This window comes from Excalfactoria chinensis, chromosome 5, assembly GCF_039878825.1.
Source record: "Excalfactoria chinensis isolate bCotChi1 chromosome 5, bCotChi1.hap2, whole genome shotgun sequence".
NCBI classification, from domain to species: domain Eukaryota; kingdom Metazoa; phylum Chordata; class Aves; order Galliformes; family Phasianidae; genus Excalfactoria; species Excalfactoria chinensis.
In genome coordinates this window covers 1,641,795-1,664,741 of record NC_092829.1, presented here as the reverse complement: position 1 = coordinate 1,664,741, position 22,947 = coordinate 1,641,795, and the positions used below count along the sequence as shown (strand labels likewise).

Here is a 22,947-nt window from a genome sequence, read left to right as displayed (position 1 = left end):
TCCTCCCACTGCTGCGGGGTGCTCGGGGGATGGAGGTACAGCTGCAGGGACAGAGGGGTCAAGCGGGGACCAGAAGCAGGGCGAGGGTGCACTGCAGATACCCACCTCCCTTGTGCTTTCAGCAATTAGCTTTGCAGTGAGCAAGCCCAATTCCTCGCTCCATCTCCAGCAACCCCCACTCCACCTCCGCGCAGCGCTTTTAGTTTGAGCCCCTACCGCAAGCAATGGGTCGGAATGGTTTCACTTTCAGCTCTGAGCTCCTCCCCTGCCCTATGCCCGTGCTGCGGTGCCGTTGGGGGTCCTGTCCTCGGCTCCCTCCCGCGGCTCGTTGGGCGGTGGGATCTTCAGGTCAGAGGGCTCCACGTGCCAGATGTCCCGCGCGTACTCCTTGATGGTGCGGTCGCTGGAGAACTTGCCTGCGGCTGCGATGTTCCTGATGACCATTTTGGTCCACGCCTTGGAGTTCTGCAAGAGAAAGGGGGGATGGAGGGCAGGCTGTGTCTATGGGTGTCCATCCGCACAGCCCTGTGCTGTTTTGGGGTCCCACGGCAGACACTCTCCCTTGTCCCCTCCTGCACTCACCAGGTACAACTCACTGACTTTCTCCTGGCACTTGACATAAGCCTCGTAATCTGCAAAGACTTTAAACCTGAAGCAGCAGAGAATGGAGGAGTTATGGAGAGCAGGGCGAGAGCTTGGCTGGCACGGAGGAACGGGACACTCAAATGGATGCTTCAGATAAATTAACCTTCCCCAGCCTCTACTGAATCACAGCCTGCTAGAAAAGCCCTTGAGATGCCTGAAAGCATCCATCATCTGGCAAGAGCTGGTCTAGTATTAAAAGTGGAGGTTGGTGGCTCTGCCTGCGGCAGGTGGGTTGGAGCTTGATGATCCTTGAGGTCCCTTCCAACCCACGCCATTCTGTGATTCGATGAAGGGCTGTGTACCCAAATGAATGCATTCCAGCCTTAATGCGGGATTAATGCAGCCCAGCTCAAGGGCTGAGCACAGAGAGCCTTTTGTACCAGGGGTACACAAATTGCACTTCCCTGTGCACAGGAGCTGGGGCAGGAAATGGGATATTATCAGGCAGTGGGTGTAGGGCTGCTCTGCATGGGTATATGGTCTCCTTTAGGATGTGAGTTAATGGCCACGAGGGGAAGGTTTGGGTTGGATATTAGGAACAATTTCTTCTCTGGAAGAGTGGTTGGGCACTGGCACAGCTGCCCAGGAGTGGTGGGGTCACCATCCCCAGGGGTGTTGTAGGACTGTGGAGATGTGGCACTGAGGGATGTGGGCAGTGGGGGTGGGGCTTGGGGAGCTCAGAGGTCTCCAACCCAAAGAATTGTGATATGGAGCTGGAACCCAGGGATGGGTGGCGGCCCAGCCATGAACCTCACCGGTCATGATGGAAGAGCATGTCAACCACATCCCTGAAGAGGTCTGGCTTGTCTGAGGAGAAGAAGCCACTCCGGATTTGATCAACAGCCTGCTTCAGCTCGGGGAGCCGGTCATAGTACTGCTGGGCGTTGTAGCTGGGGGCAGAGATCGTGAGCCCATGCCAGCCCCATTGCCCACTGTCCCCACCACGTCCCCATCCCTCACCCATCCTTGTCCAGCTCTGCCACGTCCTCCACCCTCATCCCAAAGATGAAGAGGTTTTCCTCTCCAGCCTCCTCGGCCATCTCCACGTTGGCTCCATCCATGGTGCCGATGGTCAGAGCCCCATTCAGCATGAACTTCATGTTCCCTGTGCCTGACGCCTCCGTGCCCGCCGTGGAGATCTGCTCCGACAGGTCGGTGGCAGGGATCACTGCCGACAGAGCACATGACAAGGGGCTCGCCACGGCCATGCTGAAAGATGCAGGCCAACGAGCAGCCAAAGCGTTGGTGTTCCACTATAGGACGTACCCTTCTCTGCCAGGGAGACCCTGTAGTTCTCCAGGAAGATGACCTTCAGCTTGCTGCCCACAACGGGGTCATTGTTGACCACCTGGGCCACGGCGTTGATGAGCTTGATGATCATTTTGGCCATGTGGTACCCTGGTGCAGCCTAGGGGCAGAACCATGGTGGGCCCAGAGTGCTGGGGCCTCCCTTGTAGGGCATTCCAAGGGCTTCCTCCAAACGCAACTTACCTTGCCTCCAATGATCACCGTCCTAGGGACAAAGAGCTTCACAGGGTCTCTCTTGATGCCTGGAGGAGAGGGCAGCACCAGTATCAGCTGTGTGCCATCTCACACCCATCCCCTGCCCACCCCCGTGGGGCCTTACGGTTGTACATGGTGATGATGTGCAGGCAGTTCATCAGCTGCCGCTTGTACTCGTGGATCCTCTTCACGTGCACATCAAACATGGAGGAGGGGTTGATCTTCACCTCATACTCCTTCTCCAGGTACAGTGCAAACTTCACCTTGTTTTCCTGGCCGAGAGCAGGGCAGGCATCAGCCCCATACCCCATGAATTCATGCCCCCAAGTGCCAGCTGCCCTTATCCGCACTCCTCACCTGCTTCACTTTGGCAACCTCCCTGATGAACAGGTCGTCATCCACAAACTCGTGCAGCTTTGCCAGCTGGCTCAGGTCCCTCACGTAGTCCTCCCCTATTTTCTGTGAGAGGAGCACAGCCACGTGCTGACCGCAAAGCACCGATGGACTGCGGCCACGTGGGAGTTCAGAGAATGGGTTGGATTGGAAAGGACCTCAAAGCAAGGACATGCTGCGGGCTCATGCCCAGCTCAGGGCTGGAACTCAATGATCTGTTGTATAGGTGAAATGCGGGAGTATCGAGCTGTTACGTGGCAGGCCCTTCCCCATTTCTAGAAGGATCGGTGACGTGTACAATGTAGTAGGCGTACATGAGAGGCATAGTTGATATAAGTGTGTGTTTGCTTCAATAAATGGCCATTTTACCGCTCATCACCTTGGTGTCACTTCGGTAATTGGCCCAGCTGCAAACTTCTAGGGAGTTAGGATCATAAAGTCATCAGCGGCCATAAAGCCTTCGATGATCATAGAATCAGAGTGGCCTGGGTTGCAAAGGCCCACAATGTCCCAACCCCCTGCTGTGTGCAGGGTCACCAACCAGCAGCCCAGGCTGCCCAGAGCCACATCCAGCCTGGCCTTGAATGCCTGCAGGGATGGGGCATCCACAGCCTTGATCCTTAAGGTCCCTTCCAACCCAAGCTGTTCCATGTCTCTATGACCCCCAAGGCTGGGAGCCACGTGCAGAGCCATCCATACCTCTGCAATGAGCTCGGCCAGCCCTGGGTTGCAGAGCAGCAGCCAGCGCCGCGGGGTGATGCCGTTGGTCTTGTTCTGGAACTTATCAGGCTCCAGCTCTGCAAAGTCCCTGAAGCTGCAATGGCAAGGAGGGGACAACGTCGGCTCTGTGCCTGGGTGGATCCCCCTCCACATCCCACCCACCCTTACACTTCAGACTTGACGATCTCAGAATGGATCTTGGCCACTCCATTGACAGCATGGGAGCCGACGATGCAGAGGTGAGCCATGTTGATCCTCTTGGTGCCTCCTTCCTCTATCAGAGACATCCTCCGCAGCCGGTCCACATCATTGGGGAAGAGGGATGCAATGTGCTGTGGGGGGCGGCCGGGAGGGGTGAGCAACTAATCCAACAGACCAGCACCCAAGGAGGGGACCACAGCAATGTCCTCAATGCGTTTGGTGCCAGCCAGACTGATGGCTTTTACTCCAGAGTGATGGTGCGAACCTTCTCCATGGGGTTCAAGCCATCCACATGCTTTTCCAGGATGAGTTTAGTGCTCAGGGAGCAAAGAAATATCAACTTGAACATCCCTGGAGCATTTACAGTATCTTAAAGAGCCACCAACTGTGGATAGCAATACAGAATGCTATGGCTGGCTGGTAGCTCTGGGTTCCTCTGACCCAGCTCCTGCTCCAGCAGGGACACCCAGAGCTGGTGTTCAGCCCTATGAAGTTCACCAAGGAGACTCCACAACCTGTCTGGGCAGCTCTATGGCAACGAGAAGGGCTTTGCATTGCTTCACCCAGTTCCTAGGCACCAGCCTCCCCAAAGAGCTGCAGAACCACCCAGCCACCGACCACACAGCACAGTTTGTGCACTGTCCCTGTCTCCATAGTGTGACGCCCATCACCCAGAGCCCCCAACCCACTCACGTCCAGGTGCCTCTGGTTGATCTCATAGATGATTTCCAGGTGTCTGGGGAGTAGCTTCTCCACCAGGTCCACCGGCCAGCGCTCCAGGGCTTCAGGCAGCACGGTGTGGTTTGTGTAGGCAAATGTCCGCTTGGTGATGTCCCAGGCCTGCAGGCAGGAGAACGGCATCAGGGGCAGCTCCGGGGCACCCAGCTGAGTGTGAGCACCCACATGTGTTCCTACACCCAGAACTAAGGCCCCAGCATGCCTTGGGTGGGCAGCACAGGCTCATCCCTCCCCAGCACCCACTGGAGATGTTCCAACAGTGGTAATGCTCCTGAGCTGCTCATTGAACCCACCTGTTCCAATGTGCTGCTTAATCAGAACCACAGAATCACTGAGGTTGGAAAAGCCCTCTAAGATCCCCCAGCCCACCCCACGTCCCTCAGTGCCACATCCCCACGGCTCTGGAGCACCTCCAGGGATGGTGAGCCCAGCACTCCTGGGCAGCTGTGCCACTGTAGCACTGCTCTTATGGAGAAGTGGTTCCCCATTACCCAACCCGACTCTCCCCAGCACAATATTAGGGCCATACTCTCCTCCTACCATCCTATTAATGAGTGCTAACGGGTGTGCAGCCCCTACACACAAGGAGGAGGCGCAACACCCATTGCCCAGACTGCAGTAGGCCACCCTGCACCATGGAAAGCTGAGCCACGTCCCCCAACCTTGTTCCAGGGCAGTTTCTCAATATCCACAAAGATCCTCATCAGCTCAGGGATGGCCATGGCGGGGTGCGTGTCGTTCAGCTGGATGGCGACCTGCGGGGACACGGCGGCACCCATCAGCCACACCAGCCCGGTGGTTGAGTTCACCAAATGGCACACAACAACGGGGAGGTGGATTGCTGGGCTGGAGGCACGCGGTGGAGCAACCAGCTTTGTACCTGGTCAGGGAAGGAGTCAAACACGGTGCGGACGCTTTCTGTGCTCCCGAATTTGGATGCTTTGAAGCGGCGGATGATGTCCTGCAGGGTGGCGGCCACGACAAAGTATTCCTGCTTCAGACGCAGCTCCTTCCCCTCGAAGAACTGCCGGTGAGAGGAGTGGGATGGCCAGCGGGCACACAGGGAAGGGCTCACAGGGCATCACAGCACAGTGAGAAGCCCTGACTCACGTTGTCGTTGGGATAGAGGACGCGAGAGATGTTCTCAGCCAGGTTCCTGTCCAGCACAGCCTGGATGTAATCCCCGACATTGACTGTAGAGGTGCAGAGGGGTATGGTCAGAGTGGCCTTGCTGTACCCTATCCCACCCGGCCCCCGCTGCCCCCCACTTACAGTCCCGCAGGTTGAAGTCGTTGGGTGCCCGAGCCGACCACAGGCGCATGGTGTTGACGGTGTTGTTCATGTACCCAGGCACAGGGGTGTCGTAGGGCAGTGCCAGCACCACCTGGGGCATTGGTGAGGCTGGGCAGACTGTGGGCGCCATGTCCCCACATCCCCATGCCCTGATGGAACCCTCCCACCCCAACCACCAGGGCTGCATCCACCCTTGCAATGGTGACAGGCATGGGGACTCTGCTGCTGCTCTCCCCTATGCTTGTTTTTCCCCGGACCAACAAAACAACATGCAACGGGACGCTGCTGCATCCAGGAGGTGACTTTCCCCACTTTTATGTAATTCTTGCCTTTTTCCACCTTTCCTATCGCCCACTTTCCCCGTCCCCATCACCCTAATTTTGATATTCACCGCTCTCCCTTCCCCATCCCCTCAGCTGTCTATTATTTCTAATAAATTGGTTGGATCAACATTTGAATGTTTTTCTTCTTAATCTCACACTGGCCATAACTTATCAAAAGCACCTCGCCTCTCTGCTTAATTGGAGCGAGACATAGGGACACCCTGGAAATGGAGAGATGCCTTCAGGTGCCAGCAGCAGCTGGATGCAGGCTGTCACTCTGAGTGCAGCAGGACACAAGCCACCTGGGGGCTCTGCGTGCCAGCTGTGCCCCTGTACCTGGGTGTCCACCCACTTGGTGCCACTGGCAGTGTGCTCCACGCGGCCATAGAAGTGCACAGGCAGCATGTACTCGGGCCGGGCCTTCTCCCAGGGGTTGCCGTGCCGCAGCCAGTCATCAGCTTCCTCCACCTGCATGGGGGAGTCATGGAGTCACAGCACTCCCAGCTGTAGACTGGCTGCCCCCCACCAGCTCAGTCTGCCCAAGGCCCCGTGCATGGCCCGGGCTTCCCACCATACCTGCCACCCATTGCGGATCTTCTGGTTGAAGATGCCGTACTCGTAGCGGATGCCGTAGCCATAGGCTGCCAGCCCCAGCGTTGCCATCGAGTCAAGGAAGCAGGCTGCCAAGGACAGGGGGTAGCAAGGAGCGGGGAGCCCCAGGGCACAGGTCCTGCACACGGGCTGTGCCCCCACCCCGGGAACAACACCTTCTGGGGCCTCTCTCACCTGCAAGCCGGCCAAGCCCACCATTACCGAGCCCGGCATCCTCCTCGATCTCCTCCAGCTCTTCTATGTCCAGCCCCAGCTGAGGACAAGGAAAAAGCAATGGGACTGAGCGCCCACCCCACACCCCTGGGTGCTGCCCTGGCTGCTGGGACATGGGGACATGAGGGAGGGGGGCAGGGTCCACCCCAATGCTTTGGGCCACTATGAGGGACACGCACATCCTTCCCTTCGTTGTGGCCAAGCTTACAGGTGGCACCACCCTACAACAGGGACACGCAGAGACGTGGCTCTGGGACCCCTACAAACACATCCCCAGCTTTCAGCCCACAGTGCTGTCAAGGAAGAGGTTTTGCTTAATGCAAAGCTCCCAGGGCAGCTCAGGAGGAACTCAGCTGAACCACCAGCTCCCACTTCTCCAAAAAAAACCAGCACCCCATAACCAATGGGTTTGCCAGCTTCTCCCCACCCCAAAGCTCCCCAGCTGCTCCTGCAGCACCAGCCCCTCTCTGCACTGCACTGAACTGCCCAAAGCACCTCCAAACACATATAAACCAATGCATACAAAGCTAAACATTTTCTTGCAGAGACATTCAGCGTTCAGCTGGTTGCACAGCTGTGCAATCACTATGCAACACCCGAGCCTCTTCCTATACCTCTTCTTATACCCGCCTGCCCCTGGCCGGGCTGTTGCCCTCACTGTGCTAACAGCTTTAGAAAAGCTCTGCAGATAAATCGCCCTCCCTTTGAATGTCATTTGCTTAACAACTGCTCCTGCTGTTGTGCAACCTCTCCCACTGAGCAGTAACTGCCCTGCACTGGGCAGAGGGGTGGGAGGAGAGAAAAGCAAACAAACAAACAAAGCCCTTCATCAACCCAAGTGTCCCCTTGAGGCCCCGGGCGCAGCTCTCACCTGGTACACAGCTTCATCGCAGGCGTTCTGCAGCCCCAGGTTGATCATGGTGTTCTGCAGCGTCCGGCCCATGTAGAACTCCAGGGAGAGGTAATAGATCCTCTGCAAGAGGAAGTCGGTTCTGCTCAACCCCATGGGCTGCTGCTCCCAAAGCAAAGCTCCAATGGGAAACCCCACCTCTCAGCACGCTTTGCAGAGGGGATTTTAGGGCCTCTAGAGGGACCATTGCCCTCAGCCCATTTTGGCACAGCGGGTTTGTTTGGATGGGAAGGTCACACAGAATCACACAGAATGGCCTGGGTTGGAAGGGACCTCATGGATCACGAAGCTCCAACCCCCACCACAGGCAGGGCCACCAACCTCCACATTAATACCAGCCCAGGCTGCCCAGGGCCCCATCCAGCCTGGCCTTGAACACCTGCAGGGATGGACGGGGCATCCACAGCCTCTCTGGGCAGCTGTTCCAGCACCTCACCGCTCTCACAGCAAAGAACTTCCCCTGACATCCGACCTCAATCTGGCCTCCCTCAACTCCAAACCATTTCCCCTTGTCCTGCTGTTACCTGCCCTCCCAAAGAGTTGAGTCACCTCGGTACAAAGTTTAAATTTAAAGAGGATCTATTTCCTAACGTTGCTCAGCACCACAAAGTGGCGAAGCAGAACCGAGCACATCCTATTTCCCCATGTGCTGCCATCCCATGGCCATAGCAGCACTGCTGTAGGGCCCTGCTCGTCTGAGCTGCCCAGCAGTGATGGGTTTAGGGAGGACTGAGGCTGCAGAAGTGCTGACTGCACACTCGGCCCAATGGGATGCAATGGGATGCAATGGGATCGGCACCTGGGGGGGGGGGGCGTCCCACATTTGGAGCCCTGCAGCAGAATCACACCGAGCAGCGGGCTTCCAGCTCCCGACAGTAGATAAATTGGGATAAATTAGAGCCGACAGCGCCGTGCAGGTGGCAGGAGGAGATTAGAGCTTAATCCCCAGCAGAGCCCGGTGCAAACCCCCCCAGCACGGCTCGCCCTTGGCCCCAGGTGCTGCGGAACGAGCTCCGCCTGCAGCCTTTCAGCTCCATTTGCTCTGCAAACCCAATCCGCCCTCCGTGGGAGCGCAGCGTTCCTCGGGGCGCACCCACGCTCGGGCCGAGACGACAACATCGGCGCTCCCCCGCAGGACGATGCCGCTGCCATAGGGGACAGCACGGCCACTCCTATACAGGACAGCGCCATTCCCATAGGGGACAGCACGGCCACTCCTATACAGGACAGCGCCATTCCCATAGGGGACAGCACCGCCGTTGCCGTGCTCGGAACCAGCGCTCTCTGTTTGTTTTGCAAAGCAAAGGGCAGCGGCCTCGCCCGGTAAAGTCCACTCGGGACACTCTGCAAAGCCGAGCAGCGCAGCCCGACGGAGGCGGAACGCGCCGAGCTCTCGGTGCCCCGCAGCCCACCGGCCCGGGAACCCACCTTGGGGTCCCTCTCGTAGTAGTACTGCTGCGTGCGGATCCATCGCCCCACCAGGTGGTCCCGCACGGTGTGGGCCAACGCGAAGTAGTAGTCGCGGGGGGTGGCCACGTTGCGATCCTTCACCAGCGTGAAGTGCAGGTGCCGGTTGAAGCCCCGCTTCAGCTCGGCCACGTTCTCGGCTCCCACGATGCCGCGGATGCTGATCTGCTTCCGCCGCTCCTGGTCCGACAGCGGCCGCGACATCGCTGCGGGGAGCGGAGCGCGGACGGCCGCGGGGATCCGCCTCGGCCCGGGGTGGCGCCGCCCTGGGGCTGAGCTCCGCCAGGGGCCGGGCCGCCCCCGAGGGAGGGGACAGCGGGAGGGGCAGGGCCGGGCCCGGAGCGGGGAGGGCCGGGATCCCGGCTGCGCTGCTCCGCAGTCTCGGCGTCCCGCTGCTCCTCCTGCCCACCCCCTGCAGCCCTTTTCCGTGCATCTCCTCTGCGCCCCGTCGCCTGGGACTCCCCACATCCCGATCTCCCGCACGCCTTCCCAGCTCCTCCTCCCAACGACCTCTTGTCCCCTTACCCAGAATCATAGAACGGCTTGGCGTGGAGGGGACCTCAAGGATCATGAAGCTCCAACCCCCCACCACAGGCAGGACCACCAACCTCCACATTAATACCAGCCCAGGCTGCCCAGGGCCCCATCCAACCTGGCCTTGAACACCTGCAGGGATGGACGGGGCATCCACAGCCTAGATGACAATGACCTTCCTGAAATCACTCCTGAACACGCTCAGAAATAATCTGTATTTACAAGTGTCCTCGGAGAGGGGCAGGGCTGGGAAAAGGCACTTTGGCACAGCAGCTGAGCTGCACACATCCCATATAAGAGCCAGCACCGTGTCATTTCAGACCCAACCACAGTGATTCCATGACTCTATCCACAGCCAATGCCCAACCCAGAGGATGAGGACGTTGCAGGGGCTGCAGTGGCGCAGAGATGCTCACGGAAGCTCAGTTTTAGTCTGATAAAAGTCCTTTATTAGAACAGCAACCATGACACTTGTCTGGAGCAGAGCAGCTGCAGGCAGCTATCATCGCGGGACAGTGGGGACGACACCGTACGACCATGAGGAGCCTAATAAGCACCATGAACATCCTAAAGAAGGGGGGGAATGGCTGAGGAAGGCGCCCCGTGACCCGGCCACGGAGCCCGTCGGGCAAACACCAAAGAGCCGCTCGGCGTTGTCCCGCAACACAGCTCTCCTACAGCGGAGGAACTCGTCGGTGTGGATGGACAAGATAGCACCCAGTCAATAAATTAGGTGAGTTTCGTACTAGAGCAACGAGGGGATGGAGGGAATAAGGGGGTGATAGGGAGGGGGTGACCTATATACAGTCGTTCTGCCGGACCTGGGGCGAACAGCCGCAGCTTTCTGATGGCACGGGCAGCACCGCCGCTGCGAGGGCAAAGCAAAGCAAAGCGTGGGGATGAGCGCATGCATGGCCCTTGGGTAGGAGTGTGTGTGGGCTGCAGGCATGGTGCTGCCCTGAGCCTGAATCACCCCTGGGGTATGGCCACGGGGCAGGCAGTGGGCACGGGTTCCTGAGTGCAGGTCAACCCTCCGTGCTCCCCATCCCCGGGCTCCCCGTCAGAACCTCACTGCTGAGTGAGTTTTCCTGCCAAGGGAAGGATGCTATCGGGCAGTATTTAAGGCTGTACAAAAAGAAATGCTTGCCTCCGAGGAGCCGCGTGGTGTATGGCTGTGGTGCTGGTTTGTAGGGAGCCGGGTGCTGGCTTTGCCCCGAATCCTGCCCCTGCTGTGCCCAGCCTTGGTGGCACAGTGATGGGACCAGTTTTGCTCGCCGCTCTGCCGGCACTGACCCCAGCAACGATGCAGCTCTGCTCCAGCAGATGGCTGCGGTTTAACCCCATGGAGCATCGCCTCGGGGTGCTGCTGCTTTTGCTGGGAGCTGCAACACCCCAACAGCAGTGGGGTGCTGCTGGCGTAGGACACCCCTGGGATCCACGGGGACCAGCAGCAATCCAGGGCTGACCCCGGTGTGTGGCAGAGGTGCTCTGCGAGAAAGGCCACGGGGAAAGAAATATCCTGCAAAGGAATGGGGCTGGAGGGGGTGAAAGCTTTCTGGGGTAGTCCCTCCCACAGCCCGGCCATGCGGCTCAGCCAGCTGCAGCGGGACGCAGGATGGGAAGCTCTCATCCCAACTCCATGCCCCAACTCAAAGGGGCAAAACCAAACCTAAAAGCGGACACAGGGACATCTCGGGCTACTCAGGTACTTCATCAGCCAAAAAGAGCTAAACAGCGAAGCATACACACACAGGACAGCGCTGGTGGGTGGAGAATGAAGACTGCCAAAGCCGGGTTCCTCCTTCCCTTCTGGCTGCCCCCCGGTGCCGGCGCTCGCAGCTCCGCGCTGCCTCATCCTCACTGCATGGCCGAGCGTGAGGCGTAGAACTCAGGGACCGGCAGCCCCGTGTGCAGCGTCACCTGCAAGGAGACGGGGTGAGGGTAAAGGATGCTGGCGGTGATGCTCACTGCTTGCTGCAGTCCCAGGTGAAGGGCTGTGTCCTGAGCACACACACCGGTGCAGAGCTGCTGTGAGGGGTAATTCAGCTCCTCCCACCCCCCAAAATGCTTTGATTTGGAAGTACAATTCCTTATTGAGAAGGCATTTTCCCCTTCAGATATGGATTTATAGAAAACTCTGTCTATGATACAATTATCTCCATCCTGCTTAGAGTCATCGTAATTACTCATACACCTCTGAAGGAGGATAGTGAAGGGCTTGGGTTTACTAGCAGTCTTTTATCAGCATCCCAGGCTGGATGTGGCTCTGGGCAGCCTGGTCTGGTGGTTGGTGACCCTGCACATAGCAGGGGGGCTGAAACCAGATGATCATTGTGGTCCTTTTCAACCCAGGCCATTCTATGATGCTATGATCCCTTGGGACGTCCTTAATGCCGGAGGATTTCAAGCTCTGCCTTGCACACTGAGCTGCCAGAAACCAGAAGGGCTCTAGAAACGTGCCTGTCTCTTAGGGCAGTGTGAATGAGTATGGCAGGAATTAAACCCATTGTGGAGAAGGACACACCAATAAGCATCCCCTAAAAACAGTGCAGACGGATGGGCTTGTGCAGTGCTGGAGGAGCAAGCAGTGACCAAGGGGTTGTGCCACAGCCACAACAGGGGAACGTGGAGACTCATTGGGATCGATGAGAGCAGGGATGAGATTGGTGAGAAGGGGAAATGAAGGATGAAAATACCAGAGAGGCCCAGGAAGCCACCACTTGGTGATGTTCAGGATAGCAGAGAGCTTGGGAGAGAGGGAGAGAAGAGGGGTTTGAAACTCCCCAGAGGAAAAGAGGCTTTAAGAGATGCCCTTCTCCCCTGTAATGCTCCCATTTAGGACCCTGGAGAGATGGAGGAGCTGGTGAGGCTCCTTGCAGAGAGCACTTGCCTGCACATTCCTGTTGAGGCTGACGGCTGGGAAGAACAGGCCCTCCAAGTTCTCAAAGGCGACAGGGCCCTGCTGGTCCTCATTGATGGAGAACGTCAAGGTCCTCCTGGTCAAATCCAGCAGCACTCCCACCGTGGCACCTTTTGTTATCCCACCCTCAGTCCTGTGGGAGCAAAGAGAAAGTCACAGCATCTCCGTGGCATCGTGTCCCTCGTGCTCCTGGCACAGGGATAAAAGAATCACAGAGCGGTTGGGCTGGAAGGAGTCTTAAAACCCACCTTTGCCACAAGAACCACAGCATGGTTGGGTTGGAAAAGACCCTAAAGCCCATCCAGCTCCAACCACTGGCTCAGGCCACCCAGGGCCCTATCCATGGCCTTGGGCACCTCCAGGGATGGGGGACCCACAGCTCTGGGTAATGCCAGGACCACAATGCTCTCATGAAGAAATTCCTGCTGCCATCTGACTTAAATCTCCCCTCTTTTGCTTTGACATCATTCCCCTTGTGCCAGTTTAAATGCAACCAGTATTCTCTTGAATTGGGAACGACAAGGCTTTGGGTCCCAATGGAAGAGCCAGTGCAGGGAAGAAATGGCTGCAGCAATGAGTCAGTGCAGCAAGGGCTGTCTTTTGCTTCGGGCAAGGGCACATCCTCCAATATAGGTGACAAGGAGCCAATTCACCCCTCCTGCGGGCGGACAAGCCGTGGTCCTGCAGCAGAGCAGTGCGCAGTGCCTACCTGTTGGTGTGAGAGTTGTTGTGCATGAACCAGCTGCGGTTGTTGTCCACATACATGGCCCAAGCTTTGTCATCCTTGCCCAGCATGGCATCCTTCAGGACGTCGATGCGTGCCACCCCAAAGGCCGGGTCCGGGTGGTTATCGTAACGATCGATGGACAACTCCCAGTAGTGCAGCCCTTTGGAAAAGCCCGTTTTCCCCAGCACGACCCTGTCATCATAGCTGTTGCAGGTGACAGTCAGGTTGTCGTTAGAAAAGATGATGTCAGCGTGTGCAGAGGCAGGATCGAAAGAAAACCAAGCTACTGGAAGAAATGGAGAGCGAAGGGTTAGGCCAATGGGAACATCACCTTCCATGACTGAACCACGAGGACCGGACAGAGACAGTGCATGCTGCATGCAGGGAGGGCCAGGCTGTGGGAATATAGCTTGGGTTGGGGCTTTAAGGCTGGGACCCAATGAGCTGAGCTCTGTTCTGCTGCTCCTTGGGTCCCTGCCTGTCTGCAGCTCAGCCTAGAGCCCACAGGATGATCACCATCTCCTAAAGCCTGGCCCTAACAGAAGGACATGCGTGATCTTGGCCAGCTGCTGGCTAACACAGCAGGCCACGCTCACCCTTCTGAGCAGGGTCAGGCTCAGGGTGGGAAGGACAACCTGAGGATGAGCAGGTATGTGTGCCTTGGAAAGCTGGCAGCAACCAGAAGCACATCCAAAGGTCTGCATTTACAGGAATGCTGCTACACATCTCTCCAGAGCAGCAGGAGACAAGAACTAACCCACGGCAATGCTGGAAGATGCCCCAAAGCCTGCACGCCTGGTTATAAGCACAGACTTTCCAGGAGGAAAACACAGCTTTAAAGATGGAAGGCTCTGGTGAGCTTTGCTCCTCCATTCATTGGATGGTGACACAGCACAACTCACATGCATGCGGGTGCCCCGCTGCCACAACCCGACAGAAGCGATTCCGTACCTGCCACCATCTTTTTAATGTCAACTGTGGTCATTCCCGAGGAGAGGCATGCAGGAAAGAAAACAGCACGTAAAGTTGGCATTTGGTCAAAGAAGGAACCAGAAACAATCTCTGCTTGCCCGCTTCTCTGGCTTCCAGCATTGTGCGTACACTGAAATGCAGGGAGGGAATGTGGGGTGCGAGTTGGAGGGCATGGAGAGTGCTGCAGGGGGACTCCTTCCCCATCCCAAGCCATTAGGATGGGACCTGCGGGTGACTTCCTCCTCCATCCCATCCAATCCCATTAGGACGGGCCCTTCAGAGGACTCATGCCCCCATCCCATGCCGTTAGGATGGCTCTGCAGGCTGTGAGTGCCACTTCTCCTGGAGAAGGCGGTGTGAGCCTGATGGATGCATGTCTACCCCAGCACTGCAATTAGCTGCGGGAGGGCTAATCACTACTTGGGGTCTGGCACATGCTCAACTATCCTGAATGAATGGGAACGCATTGAGCAGAAGGCTGGGTTTTTAATCAGAGGGCCATTGGCACAGAGATGACTTCAGGCTTCTCTTCATAGGGGGAGAACTGAAAATGCCTTTACAGCATATGGCCATGGCCTTCAAATTTGCCTACTGCTATGTGGGAACGCCCTGCAAGGAGGGTGTGCACGAGAAATGCTGCTCACCCACCCAGGTTAACAAACAAAAAAGGTGACCAACGTGGAGTAGGTGCTGGGTAATTGTAAGAGAGATACTTGCCTAATTGAGAGTAAGGCGTTCCTTGTGTCTCAAAATTGCATCCTATAAAGAGATACTGCATTTCACACATCACAGCTAAGAAAGAACAACTGGTCTCCTGAAAAGCACTCCTGAGGAGTTAACCCCTAACGGAGCAGCCGTGGGAGAACTGATTCATTGAAAGCCAGAGAGCATGGAGAGGGCTCCCAGCACAACCTCGGAGCATGGCTGTCAATGGGGATCTCTGGGATGGCTCTTGGCCTTGGAGCCCTGAGGGCTGCAGCCTTCCTGCTGGCTGCAAGCTCCCCCTGAGCGCTGCCGTGCAGCCAGGCCAGACCCATGGGGCTCTCCCCACCTGCAGGGGTTGTTTTGCATTGCAGCAATGCAGTTCTGCAATGCAGAGCAGTGGGGACACGTGGTGCGCTCACCACCCCGCTCCACCCCATCCCAGTGCCCCATCTCGGCCACGCGCAGTCCAGGCACGATGCTCACAGCCACTGCGGGAGGTGCTGGGACAGTGGACACAAAGTCAGAAACGTCCGTAACGAGACAGTGGAAGGCACCAGAGCACAGCAGTGTGATGAGAAGGAACATGAAAAGCACAAAGCAAATAAAAGCCGCAAGGCCCCTGGTTATTCCGGCACCCGTCATGCTGCAGCAGTCCTCATTCCAGGTGATGAGATGGAAAGAAAGCAATCAGGGACCCCCATTCTTCCTGGGCTTACAATGGAGGAAGCTGCAAATTGCTCTGTGGGAGCGGTGTAAACTCACTGGTGGAAGAATCGGGGCCCAGGATTCATTAGTGACAGAGGATGTGCAAAGACTGGTTAGAAAACAGCTCTGAGATGCACTGCGCCTGCGCTCCTTGGGGACCTCAGGGACCACCTGGTTCCAACCCACCTCCATAGGGGAAGCAAAGAGTGGAAGTGCACCCAGGGGTTCCTCCTGGGGTGGGGGGGGTCAGCTCTGCCCGCGTCTCAGCATAGGATCGATGGCAACTAGAGATGAGGAATCTGCTCTGCTGAGAACAGCACTCCCAGCATCGCCCCAGGCCTCACACCGCTAAGGACAGACGGACACACTGCCAGAGCTACACCACCGGGATGCCCTCCGTGTGGCACTGACAGACAGCACAGCTTGCCCTGCCATCCGCATGTCATGGCAAAAACAAACAGAACGCAACAAAACAAACAAAGACTTTGGAGATGCCCAGAAGCACAGACCAAGAGAAATGCCAGAGGCGCTGGGCTCACCGGCTGAGTTCAGGGACTGTAAGGAAGAATGCAAGCTCAGCTGGTGGGCCGAAGATCTTAGTTCAAAGTAGGATCTCCCCGGGAAGCTGGGTTGTAGATTAAGGGTGGAGGAGAAAGGACTCATTCTACGAAGCTGCAATCTTTCCAAAGGCACTGGAAAAGGGAGGGTCTGTTCTTCTGACTGCGTTTCTAAACGTGAGATCAATGCAAACTGGAGATCAGACATCAGCTCTGCAGGGCCACGCGCTGCCCACACCCGGACCTCGGCTGCAGTGAGTGCATGTGGGCATGGAGAGCGGGGCAGGGCTCTGTGCACAGCATTGCCTGGCAGAGGAGTGAGACGCATCGCTTGGCTACGAGGTTTGTAATGCTGCAGAGGCGTATTGCAGAGCACTGTTGCCCTAAGGGCCACCAAGCACCCACCTGACTCAAAGGCCGTTCGGGATGGTGTGACCTCGGTATCTCTTTGCACCTGTCGAAACACATCTGAGCCTTACAGTGAGAATTTAACTCGTGTGGTTCACAGCAAAACGTCAGCCTGGAGGGAACCTCTACATCACTGCATCCCATTCCCCGCTACCGCCAACGGTCACCTCCTGCCACCTCCTCCCTGCTGCCTCGCCAAGGGCTGCAATATTGCAAAGACATAGAATCCACCATCCTCCACTCATTGCAATCCCAGGCACCGTCACCTCAGCCTTCCCACCTCTCTGTGAGTCCAGAGAGATGAAAGGAAGCATTTCTTTGCATGGTGGGAGCCAACTTCTGGGACCTGCTGCTGCGTGAGGCTACAGAAGCAAAGAGCATCAGTGGGTTCAGCAACGGGCTGGGTAACCCACTGCAAAACATGTTCATATGTGGAGCTCATGTCGAGGCTGGGATGCACCCTGTGATGTCCGCCAAGAGCAAGAGGCATGGGCCACAGTGGGCAGGCAGGCTGGTGGCTCTCCTCATAGCACCTGATGTTCCTGCAGCTCCTTGCAGTGCCTTTCCCTTGTGCTGTTCAGCTCTTTCCAAATGATGCTGGTTCAGAACTTGCTGCTGGAGGTCACTCTGTTGGGATGGATGCTGTGTCAGGTAGGGAAGGCATCATGCTGTGCCCCAGCTGAGGGATTGCTGCCGTCTTTGGATCCTATGGAGGAGGTTTTGGTTTCTTCCATGGAGAAGCCAGGCAGCCTGCAGGGCATTCTGCTCCCCCACAGCCCTCACAGCTCGTCTCACTGCATGCTGAAGGCAGAAGCTAACTTCTGTAGGCTTTGCATTCAGCTATCACAGCATAGCTGGGTTGGAGGGGGCCTTAAAGACCATCTGCCATGGGCTGGGTGCCCCCCATCCACGGCCTCAGGCACTTCCAAGGATGGAGCACCCACAGCTCTGAGCCCTCTGAGGAGAGAATTTCCTCCTACCATCTAACCTACATCTGCCCTCTCTTACTTTAAAGCCACTCCCCACTGTCCCATCGCTATCAGACAATGCGAGCAGACAGACATTGCCTGCCAGCACCTGAAGCCTGCTTTTCTCTAATAGCCTCCAAGCAGAACATCTCCTAAGGACTTACATGGGACAGCTGTGCTCTAAGAAATGTCCTCCCCACACAGAGCAGGTCTCTTCTCTTGTCCCTCCTCGCTCTCCCACAGGAGCACTTTGCAGGGGGAAGCCAAACCTGAGAGCTATTTCACTGCAAACAGCACTTAGAAGCTCAGCACTGCTATACAGACAAAAGCCCAGATGGATGGTAATGACGTGCAAGGCGGCCCAGTCACCGCATCACTCAGGGGTCTGGAAGCTGCACACAGCTGCAATTTATGGCACTTTGAGTCCAGAAAGCTCTGACTGCTTCTGAAAGCAGAAAGCACTCCGGGTCCATTGACTTTTTCTGCCTCTTTCTTTTGTGCAGGAATGCTACAGGCCATCCAACACAAAGCCAGCTTCCATCTGAGGCACAAATGAGCCATCTGTGCGTGCTCCCTGAGCTGGGCACCAACCCCAAGCACCACCCAGCCTGCTGGGACCACCAACAGCCATTTTCTCTTCCAGCTTCCTCTGTATCCTAGAGCTCCTGAGATTGCCTACAGGCCAACTGTGGGATGCTGTGTCTCAAATGCAGCCTAAAAGAGGCACAAACCTGATGGGAAGCCAAGGCCCTGCTGCCTCCTGCAATGCCCAGTGAAGCCAGTCAGTGATGCAAGTGATATCTGCTGACTTCAGGAGTCACCCCAGTGTGGGCTGCTCTGCATTGTCCCATCCTCAGCTCTCCAGAGCAATGCCACAGCTTCCTTGCTGCTGCTGTCCAGCTCTGCAGATGCACACGCAGCTCTCAGATGGATGTGCAGTTTGGGATTTGCTTTGGGATCCTCTTGGATGAGAAGGGCTTGTCACAGGTTTGCTCTCTGCTCCACCTCACCGTCATTCCTGGCCCATGCCCCTTCTGCACAGAAGCAGCAGTTTCCTGCTAGGGATGAGTGCAGGCAAGCACGTGGGAGCGCTCTGCATAGCCTTGCTGATTCTACTCTGCAATCCAGTTTGCAGCAGGAAACCCTTTTTCTTCCCTGCTCAAATCCACCACAGTGCTCTGCAGCAAGAAGGGGCTCACCCTCTTCCCCAGCCCCAGGCAGTGCACTCCCTTCTGTCCCCAGCTGCAGGTGGGTGTGCTGATGGAACTGAGCCCTTCCTGCCTGGCTGCAGCACTGCTGCCTGACCCCCTTGATCCCTAACCCTGTGACCTGCATGTCAGAAGCAAGCCCATTTTCCACGACAGATTAAGTGCTCGCTGTGACAAATGCACTTAAAGCCAAGCGAGGACCCTCCCCTGTAACCTGCAAGAGGGTGTCTGATATTCAGAACGGCTCTGCAGACAATGCTGACGCTGTCTATGGGGTCTGCAAGGACATTCGTGTGGCTGCAAGGTCCCTGCCCTGCCAGGGGCTTAAGGGGACACTGTATGGTGCTGTCACTCTGCAGCCCTGCACAGCCCTCAGTGTCTTGGGAGCAACGTTTAGTGTCTTGTTTTACACAGTTAGTGCAGGCACGAGTTTCCCTTGGGTGCAACACAAACCCAAACCTCACAGCACCTCCCTTCGGGACACTTTCCTCTGCTCCTCTCCAGACAACACCTTCTGCAAAGGAAAGGGGATGAGAGAGCAATGTGGGCACCGCTCGAGGCTCCTGACACAGCCCTTCCTCCTCCCCTCAGTGCTGTCTCCTTGCCATGGCTGCTCAGACACCAGAGACCCAGCGAGCGTGGAATTCCCAGTATGGCAGTGCTAAGCCTGGGGTGGTGATGTGCCCCACGTGTGTGTATGAGCAGCAGCCGGGCGCACAGGGCTGGGGCTGTGGCCATGCCTTACCCTCGGATGTCTGCAGCACCAGGGTCTTGCTGTAGGGGCTGACTCCTGTTTTGTTGAAGGCTTTGACACGGGCACTGTAAGTGCTGTTGAAGTGAAGCCCATCCACCGTGCACATGGTTTCCTTGCCCACATACACCTCCTGCAGAGCAAGCACAGGTGGGTGTTCATTAGCAGGAGCAGCAGTGCCTGGAGCATCCAACCCCGGGGGTGGGAGCAGCCCATCTGCCCCTGCTACTCCATGCTGCATGGGGCAGCTTTATGAGCATGCATGTTCCTAGAGCTGAGCAGAAGGACTGTGCTTTGTTCCTTCGCAATGATGTACAGTTTCTATAGGGAAAAGATACGCCGTTCACATTGGACCAACGTGTAAAGCACTCAGCTGAGCTCCCACTGAATCCCAGATGAAACCTGCCAGAGAGATGAATTAACACAGAGAGCCCAGGACACAGAAAAAACCTTGCAGAAACCAATTCTGCATGCTCCTGGATGGCAGGATCAAAGTGTTCCTTGAAAGAAAACAAAGTGATTTCACCCATGTGGTGCTGACTCACCAACATGTCATGCTTCTGCTCCTGTTCAAAGCAACAGGGCTGTGTAAGCTGACAGCAAACACATCTACAGGCTACTGAAACACCTGGCTCACAAAGCACTGGCTTGTAATTAGCAGATCCCACAACTGAGCTCTGTTTTTCATGGTGTGGATGGAGGTTCTGCTTGGGGAGCAGCACTGCACGGGGAAGCTCTGCTGCCCTGCTCTGACTCCAGACTCCAGAGGAGGCAATACTTGAAGCTGGTCCCTGCCTTCCCAGGTGTGTGCCTGCCCCCAAGGCTCCCTTTCTTATCATAGAATCACAGCATGGCCTGGGTTGCAAAGGCCCACAGTGCTCATCCATTCCAACCCCCTGCTGTGTGCAGGGTCACCAACCAGCAGCCCAGGCTGCCCAGAGCCACATCCAGCCTGGCCTTGAATGCCTGCAGGGATGGGGCATCCACAGCCTCCTTGTTCCAGTGTGTCAGCACCCTCTGGGTGAGGGTTCCTGCCCTGACTGCTCTGCCTCCTGCCCAGCTGAGTTTCTCAGGGATGTACTCAGGAAACACGATGGGCAGTCGCTGCGCCCACTCGCAGTGGATGGGAGCACAGCTGGGTAATTATCAGCCTGTCGGATCGGAGCAAAATCATCTTTTAATTGTGTAATTACAGCAATTTTAAAGCCCTCAGGCCTTGAACACCTCTGCTCGCTGGCAGCTGGCAAGCTGGGAGACTTTCATGGCAATTAGCATACCTTGCAGGAAATATTTAGCAAGCTAAAAAAGACGGAGCTTCAAAGTAGTCTTTCACATTTGCAAGTCATATTGGTCTCTGGAAAGGCATTTCTACCCCCTCAAATAACCTCAGCCCCCAAAAAGCCCATGGCTTGTCTGCACCATCGGTTTCCTTGGGCAAGTCTCACTTTTACAGGGCAGGAGAGTGCTTGCAAGGAGCTGGGCAGCTGGCTGGTTGCTTTATGGCCGTGCTGTGCCATAGGGCCGGCTCTGTGCCCCCAGCACTTACCCTGAACTGCCCTCCATTGCCATCATCGAGCTCCAGGATGTAGCCTTCCACCTGCACCGTCGACAAGGGGGGCTGCTTCCAGGACAGCGTGGCACTGTTGTTGTGGGTGCAGCACTCCTCCAGCTGCAGGATTGGGGGGGCCGGCACTGGGGAGGAAACTAAACACAAATTAGGGTGACCCTGGCTGCTAGCACCACTGGGGAGGAGCAGGGCAGAGCTGCGCACGTGCAGCTGGAGGATGGAGGAGGCACCCACTGCCCCAGGGCCAAGGCAGCTCCGCAGAAGTGATGCCAGAGCCGTAGATACCAACAAGTGCTGGGCTTTGCAGAACAGGTCGGATTCCTCCTTAAACGGGAGGATTGTGGCATGAATTGCAGGACTGTGCAAAGAGCTGAACACTGCCCAGCAATGCTATCTCAGGGTCCTCCCACGGTGTTAGTGCCAGCAGTGACTGAGGGATGCCCCTCAAGAAAAATAGCCTCTATTCACCCTTAAAAGCAACATTTCATCTGCCTCCATTTGTGGAGCTGAGCTTTGTGGATCTCCTGTGCTATCTGGCGCACAGTAACCCCGACACCTGGGGACCAGGGGGCTGCTGCCACTACTGCCAGGGCCACCCAGATGGAAAATGGGAGCTGACTGTCTTAATACAGAAGGCCCTCTGTCGGGAGGTCTTGTCACACTGCAGGTGAGCGCCTGCACTGTGCAAAGCTGGCCCCAGTCCTGCCTTATCTGCAGGTGCTGCAGTGGGACACAGCTGTCTCAGGACAGTTCTCTGCTCCCAAAACGAGCCCAAAAACTCGCAGTGGGGAGTGAGAGGAAAGCTGTTATCTGCATTTTAGCACTGAGAAACAGAAGCAGGTTTGACCCAGAGGCCTGGTGAAGCCAGGCTGAGCCCAGACCTTCTAAACTGTGCATGTTGGTATGGATGGAAACCACTTCTCTGCTGCCCATGGCCTGTGATGGGTTGCACGGAAGCAGCCAGCATGAGCAGAGAATACCCTTACCTTTCATCTGCACGAAGTCGAGCTGATGGATGGACTGCAGCAGGGGGCCGTTGTCAAGGTTCAGGTCGAAGTCTGTGGTCATGCGGGGTGTGAGCGTCCCTTTGCCCCACTGGTCCTCGGTTAAATGAACCCTCCTGATGAGAGCGTCGGAGATCTGGGGGCAGGAAGCAACCTCAGCTAATGAGGGCTGCATGCTGAGCCTTGTCCCCATCCCACTGTCCCCCTTCCCTGTGCCTTCCAGACTGCCACCTCTGTCCCTGATTGCTGGAGTTTTGGTGGTCGTTCCTGCCCAACGCTTGCCCTCATTGGTTTCCCCTCCATCCAACTCCTCAGCCTGCCCCTGGCTTACTGCTGCTTCTGTCTGCAGGGCTCTGGCTGTGCAGTGACTTCCCAGTGCTCCTGCAGGCTGCCTGGGAGCCGAGCACTGACCTGCAGGAAGCCGCTGGGGTCGTTCTCCTTGATGACCTCCAGGCAATATTCCATCAGCCCCGTGGTCTGACGCAGCTTCACCGTGCAGTGAGAAATCTGGTCTCTCACCACCTGCAACGACACGAGGAGAGCAGCGCTGGCACATGGATGTGGTCAATGCAAAGGGGGATAAAGCCTTTAGGGAACAGACAGGACAGCCCACTGCCTCCATCTGAGCTGCTGGGCTCTGCTCTCCCATCCTCAGGGCAGCTGGGCTGCTGTGCTGGAGCCAGGAGTGTTACCTGGCAGTTTGGTATCACAGCCCCATCTTCAGCACAGCGATAGCAACCGTAGCAATATAAAGTAACCCGTGCTGAGTGCCTCCTCTGTGAGCTATACAGAGGGATGGAGCTGAACCTGGGCATGTGCCAACCTCCTGCAGCCAGCAAACTTGGGCTGCAGAAGGGGGGCAACGGCTCCTGCAGGGCAATCAATCAGATCACGTGTTGCTTA

The 22,947-nt window shown here is 56.7% G+C and overlaps 2 protein-coding genes across 16 annotated transcripts in view; both read right to left on the bottom strand.

The window, feature by feature from the left end:
• Positions 1-131: 131 nt before the first annotated feature.
• PYGL (glycogen phosphorylase L) lies at positions 132-9,328 on the bottom strand. Its single transcript, XM_072338441.1, has 20 exons — positions 8,980-9,328; positions 7,513-7,614; positions 6,603-6,681; positions 6,393-6,496; positions 6,153-6,284; positions 5,473-5,584; positions 5,311-5,393; positions 5,081-5,224; positions 4,863-4,955; positions 4,156-4,302; positions 3,430-3,593; positions 3,241-3,355; positions 2,506-2,607; positions 2,273-2,420; positions 2,137-2,195; positions 1,912-2,053; positions 1,606-1,813; positions 1,401-1,535; positions 583-649; positions 132-465 (listed from the first exon to the last, which is right to left on the bottom strand). The coding sequence occupies exons 1-20, from the start codon at positions 9,220-9,222 to the stop codon at positions 271-273; spliced, it is 2,574 nt and encodes an 857-aa protein (XP_072194542.1). The 5' UTR covers positions 9,223-9,328; the 3' UTR covers positions 132-270.
• Positions 9,329-9,982: 654 nt separating this feature from the next.
• Positions 9,983-22,947, bottom strand: part of TRIM9 (tripartite motif containing 9) — a 30,259-nt gene continuing 17,294 nt past the window's right edge. The window contains exons 4-13 of one of the 15 annotated variants that reach the window (XM_072336883.1): positions 22,456-22,566; positions 22,027-22,180; positions 21,020-21,177; positions 19,468-19,606; positions 16,121-16,309; positions 14,889-14,930; positions 14,151-14,174; positions 13,182-13,485; positions 12,443-12,605; positions 9,983-11,472 (exon numbers count right to left, since the gene is read on the bottom strand). In XM_072336883.1, coding sequence (XP_072192984.1) covers positions 11,410-11,472; positions 12,443-12,605; positions 13,182-13,485; positions 14,151-14,174; positions 14,889-14,930; positions 16,121-16,309; positions 19,468-19,606; positions 21,020-21,177; positions 22,027-22,180; positions 22,456-22,566 — 1,347 coding nt within the window. In that variant the 3' untranslated portion in view covers positions 9,983-11,409. The remainder of the gene's footprint in view (positions 11,473-12,442; positions 12,606-13,181; positions 13,486-14,150; positions 14,175-14,888; positions 14,931-16,120; positions 16,310-19,467; positions 19,607-21,019; positions 21,178-22,026; positions 22,181-22,455; positions 22,567-22,947) is intronic. The other 14 variants (XM_072336884.1, XM_072336886.1, XM_072336887.1 and 11 more) reach the window with 14 other exon arrangements.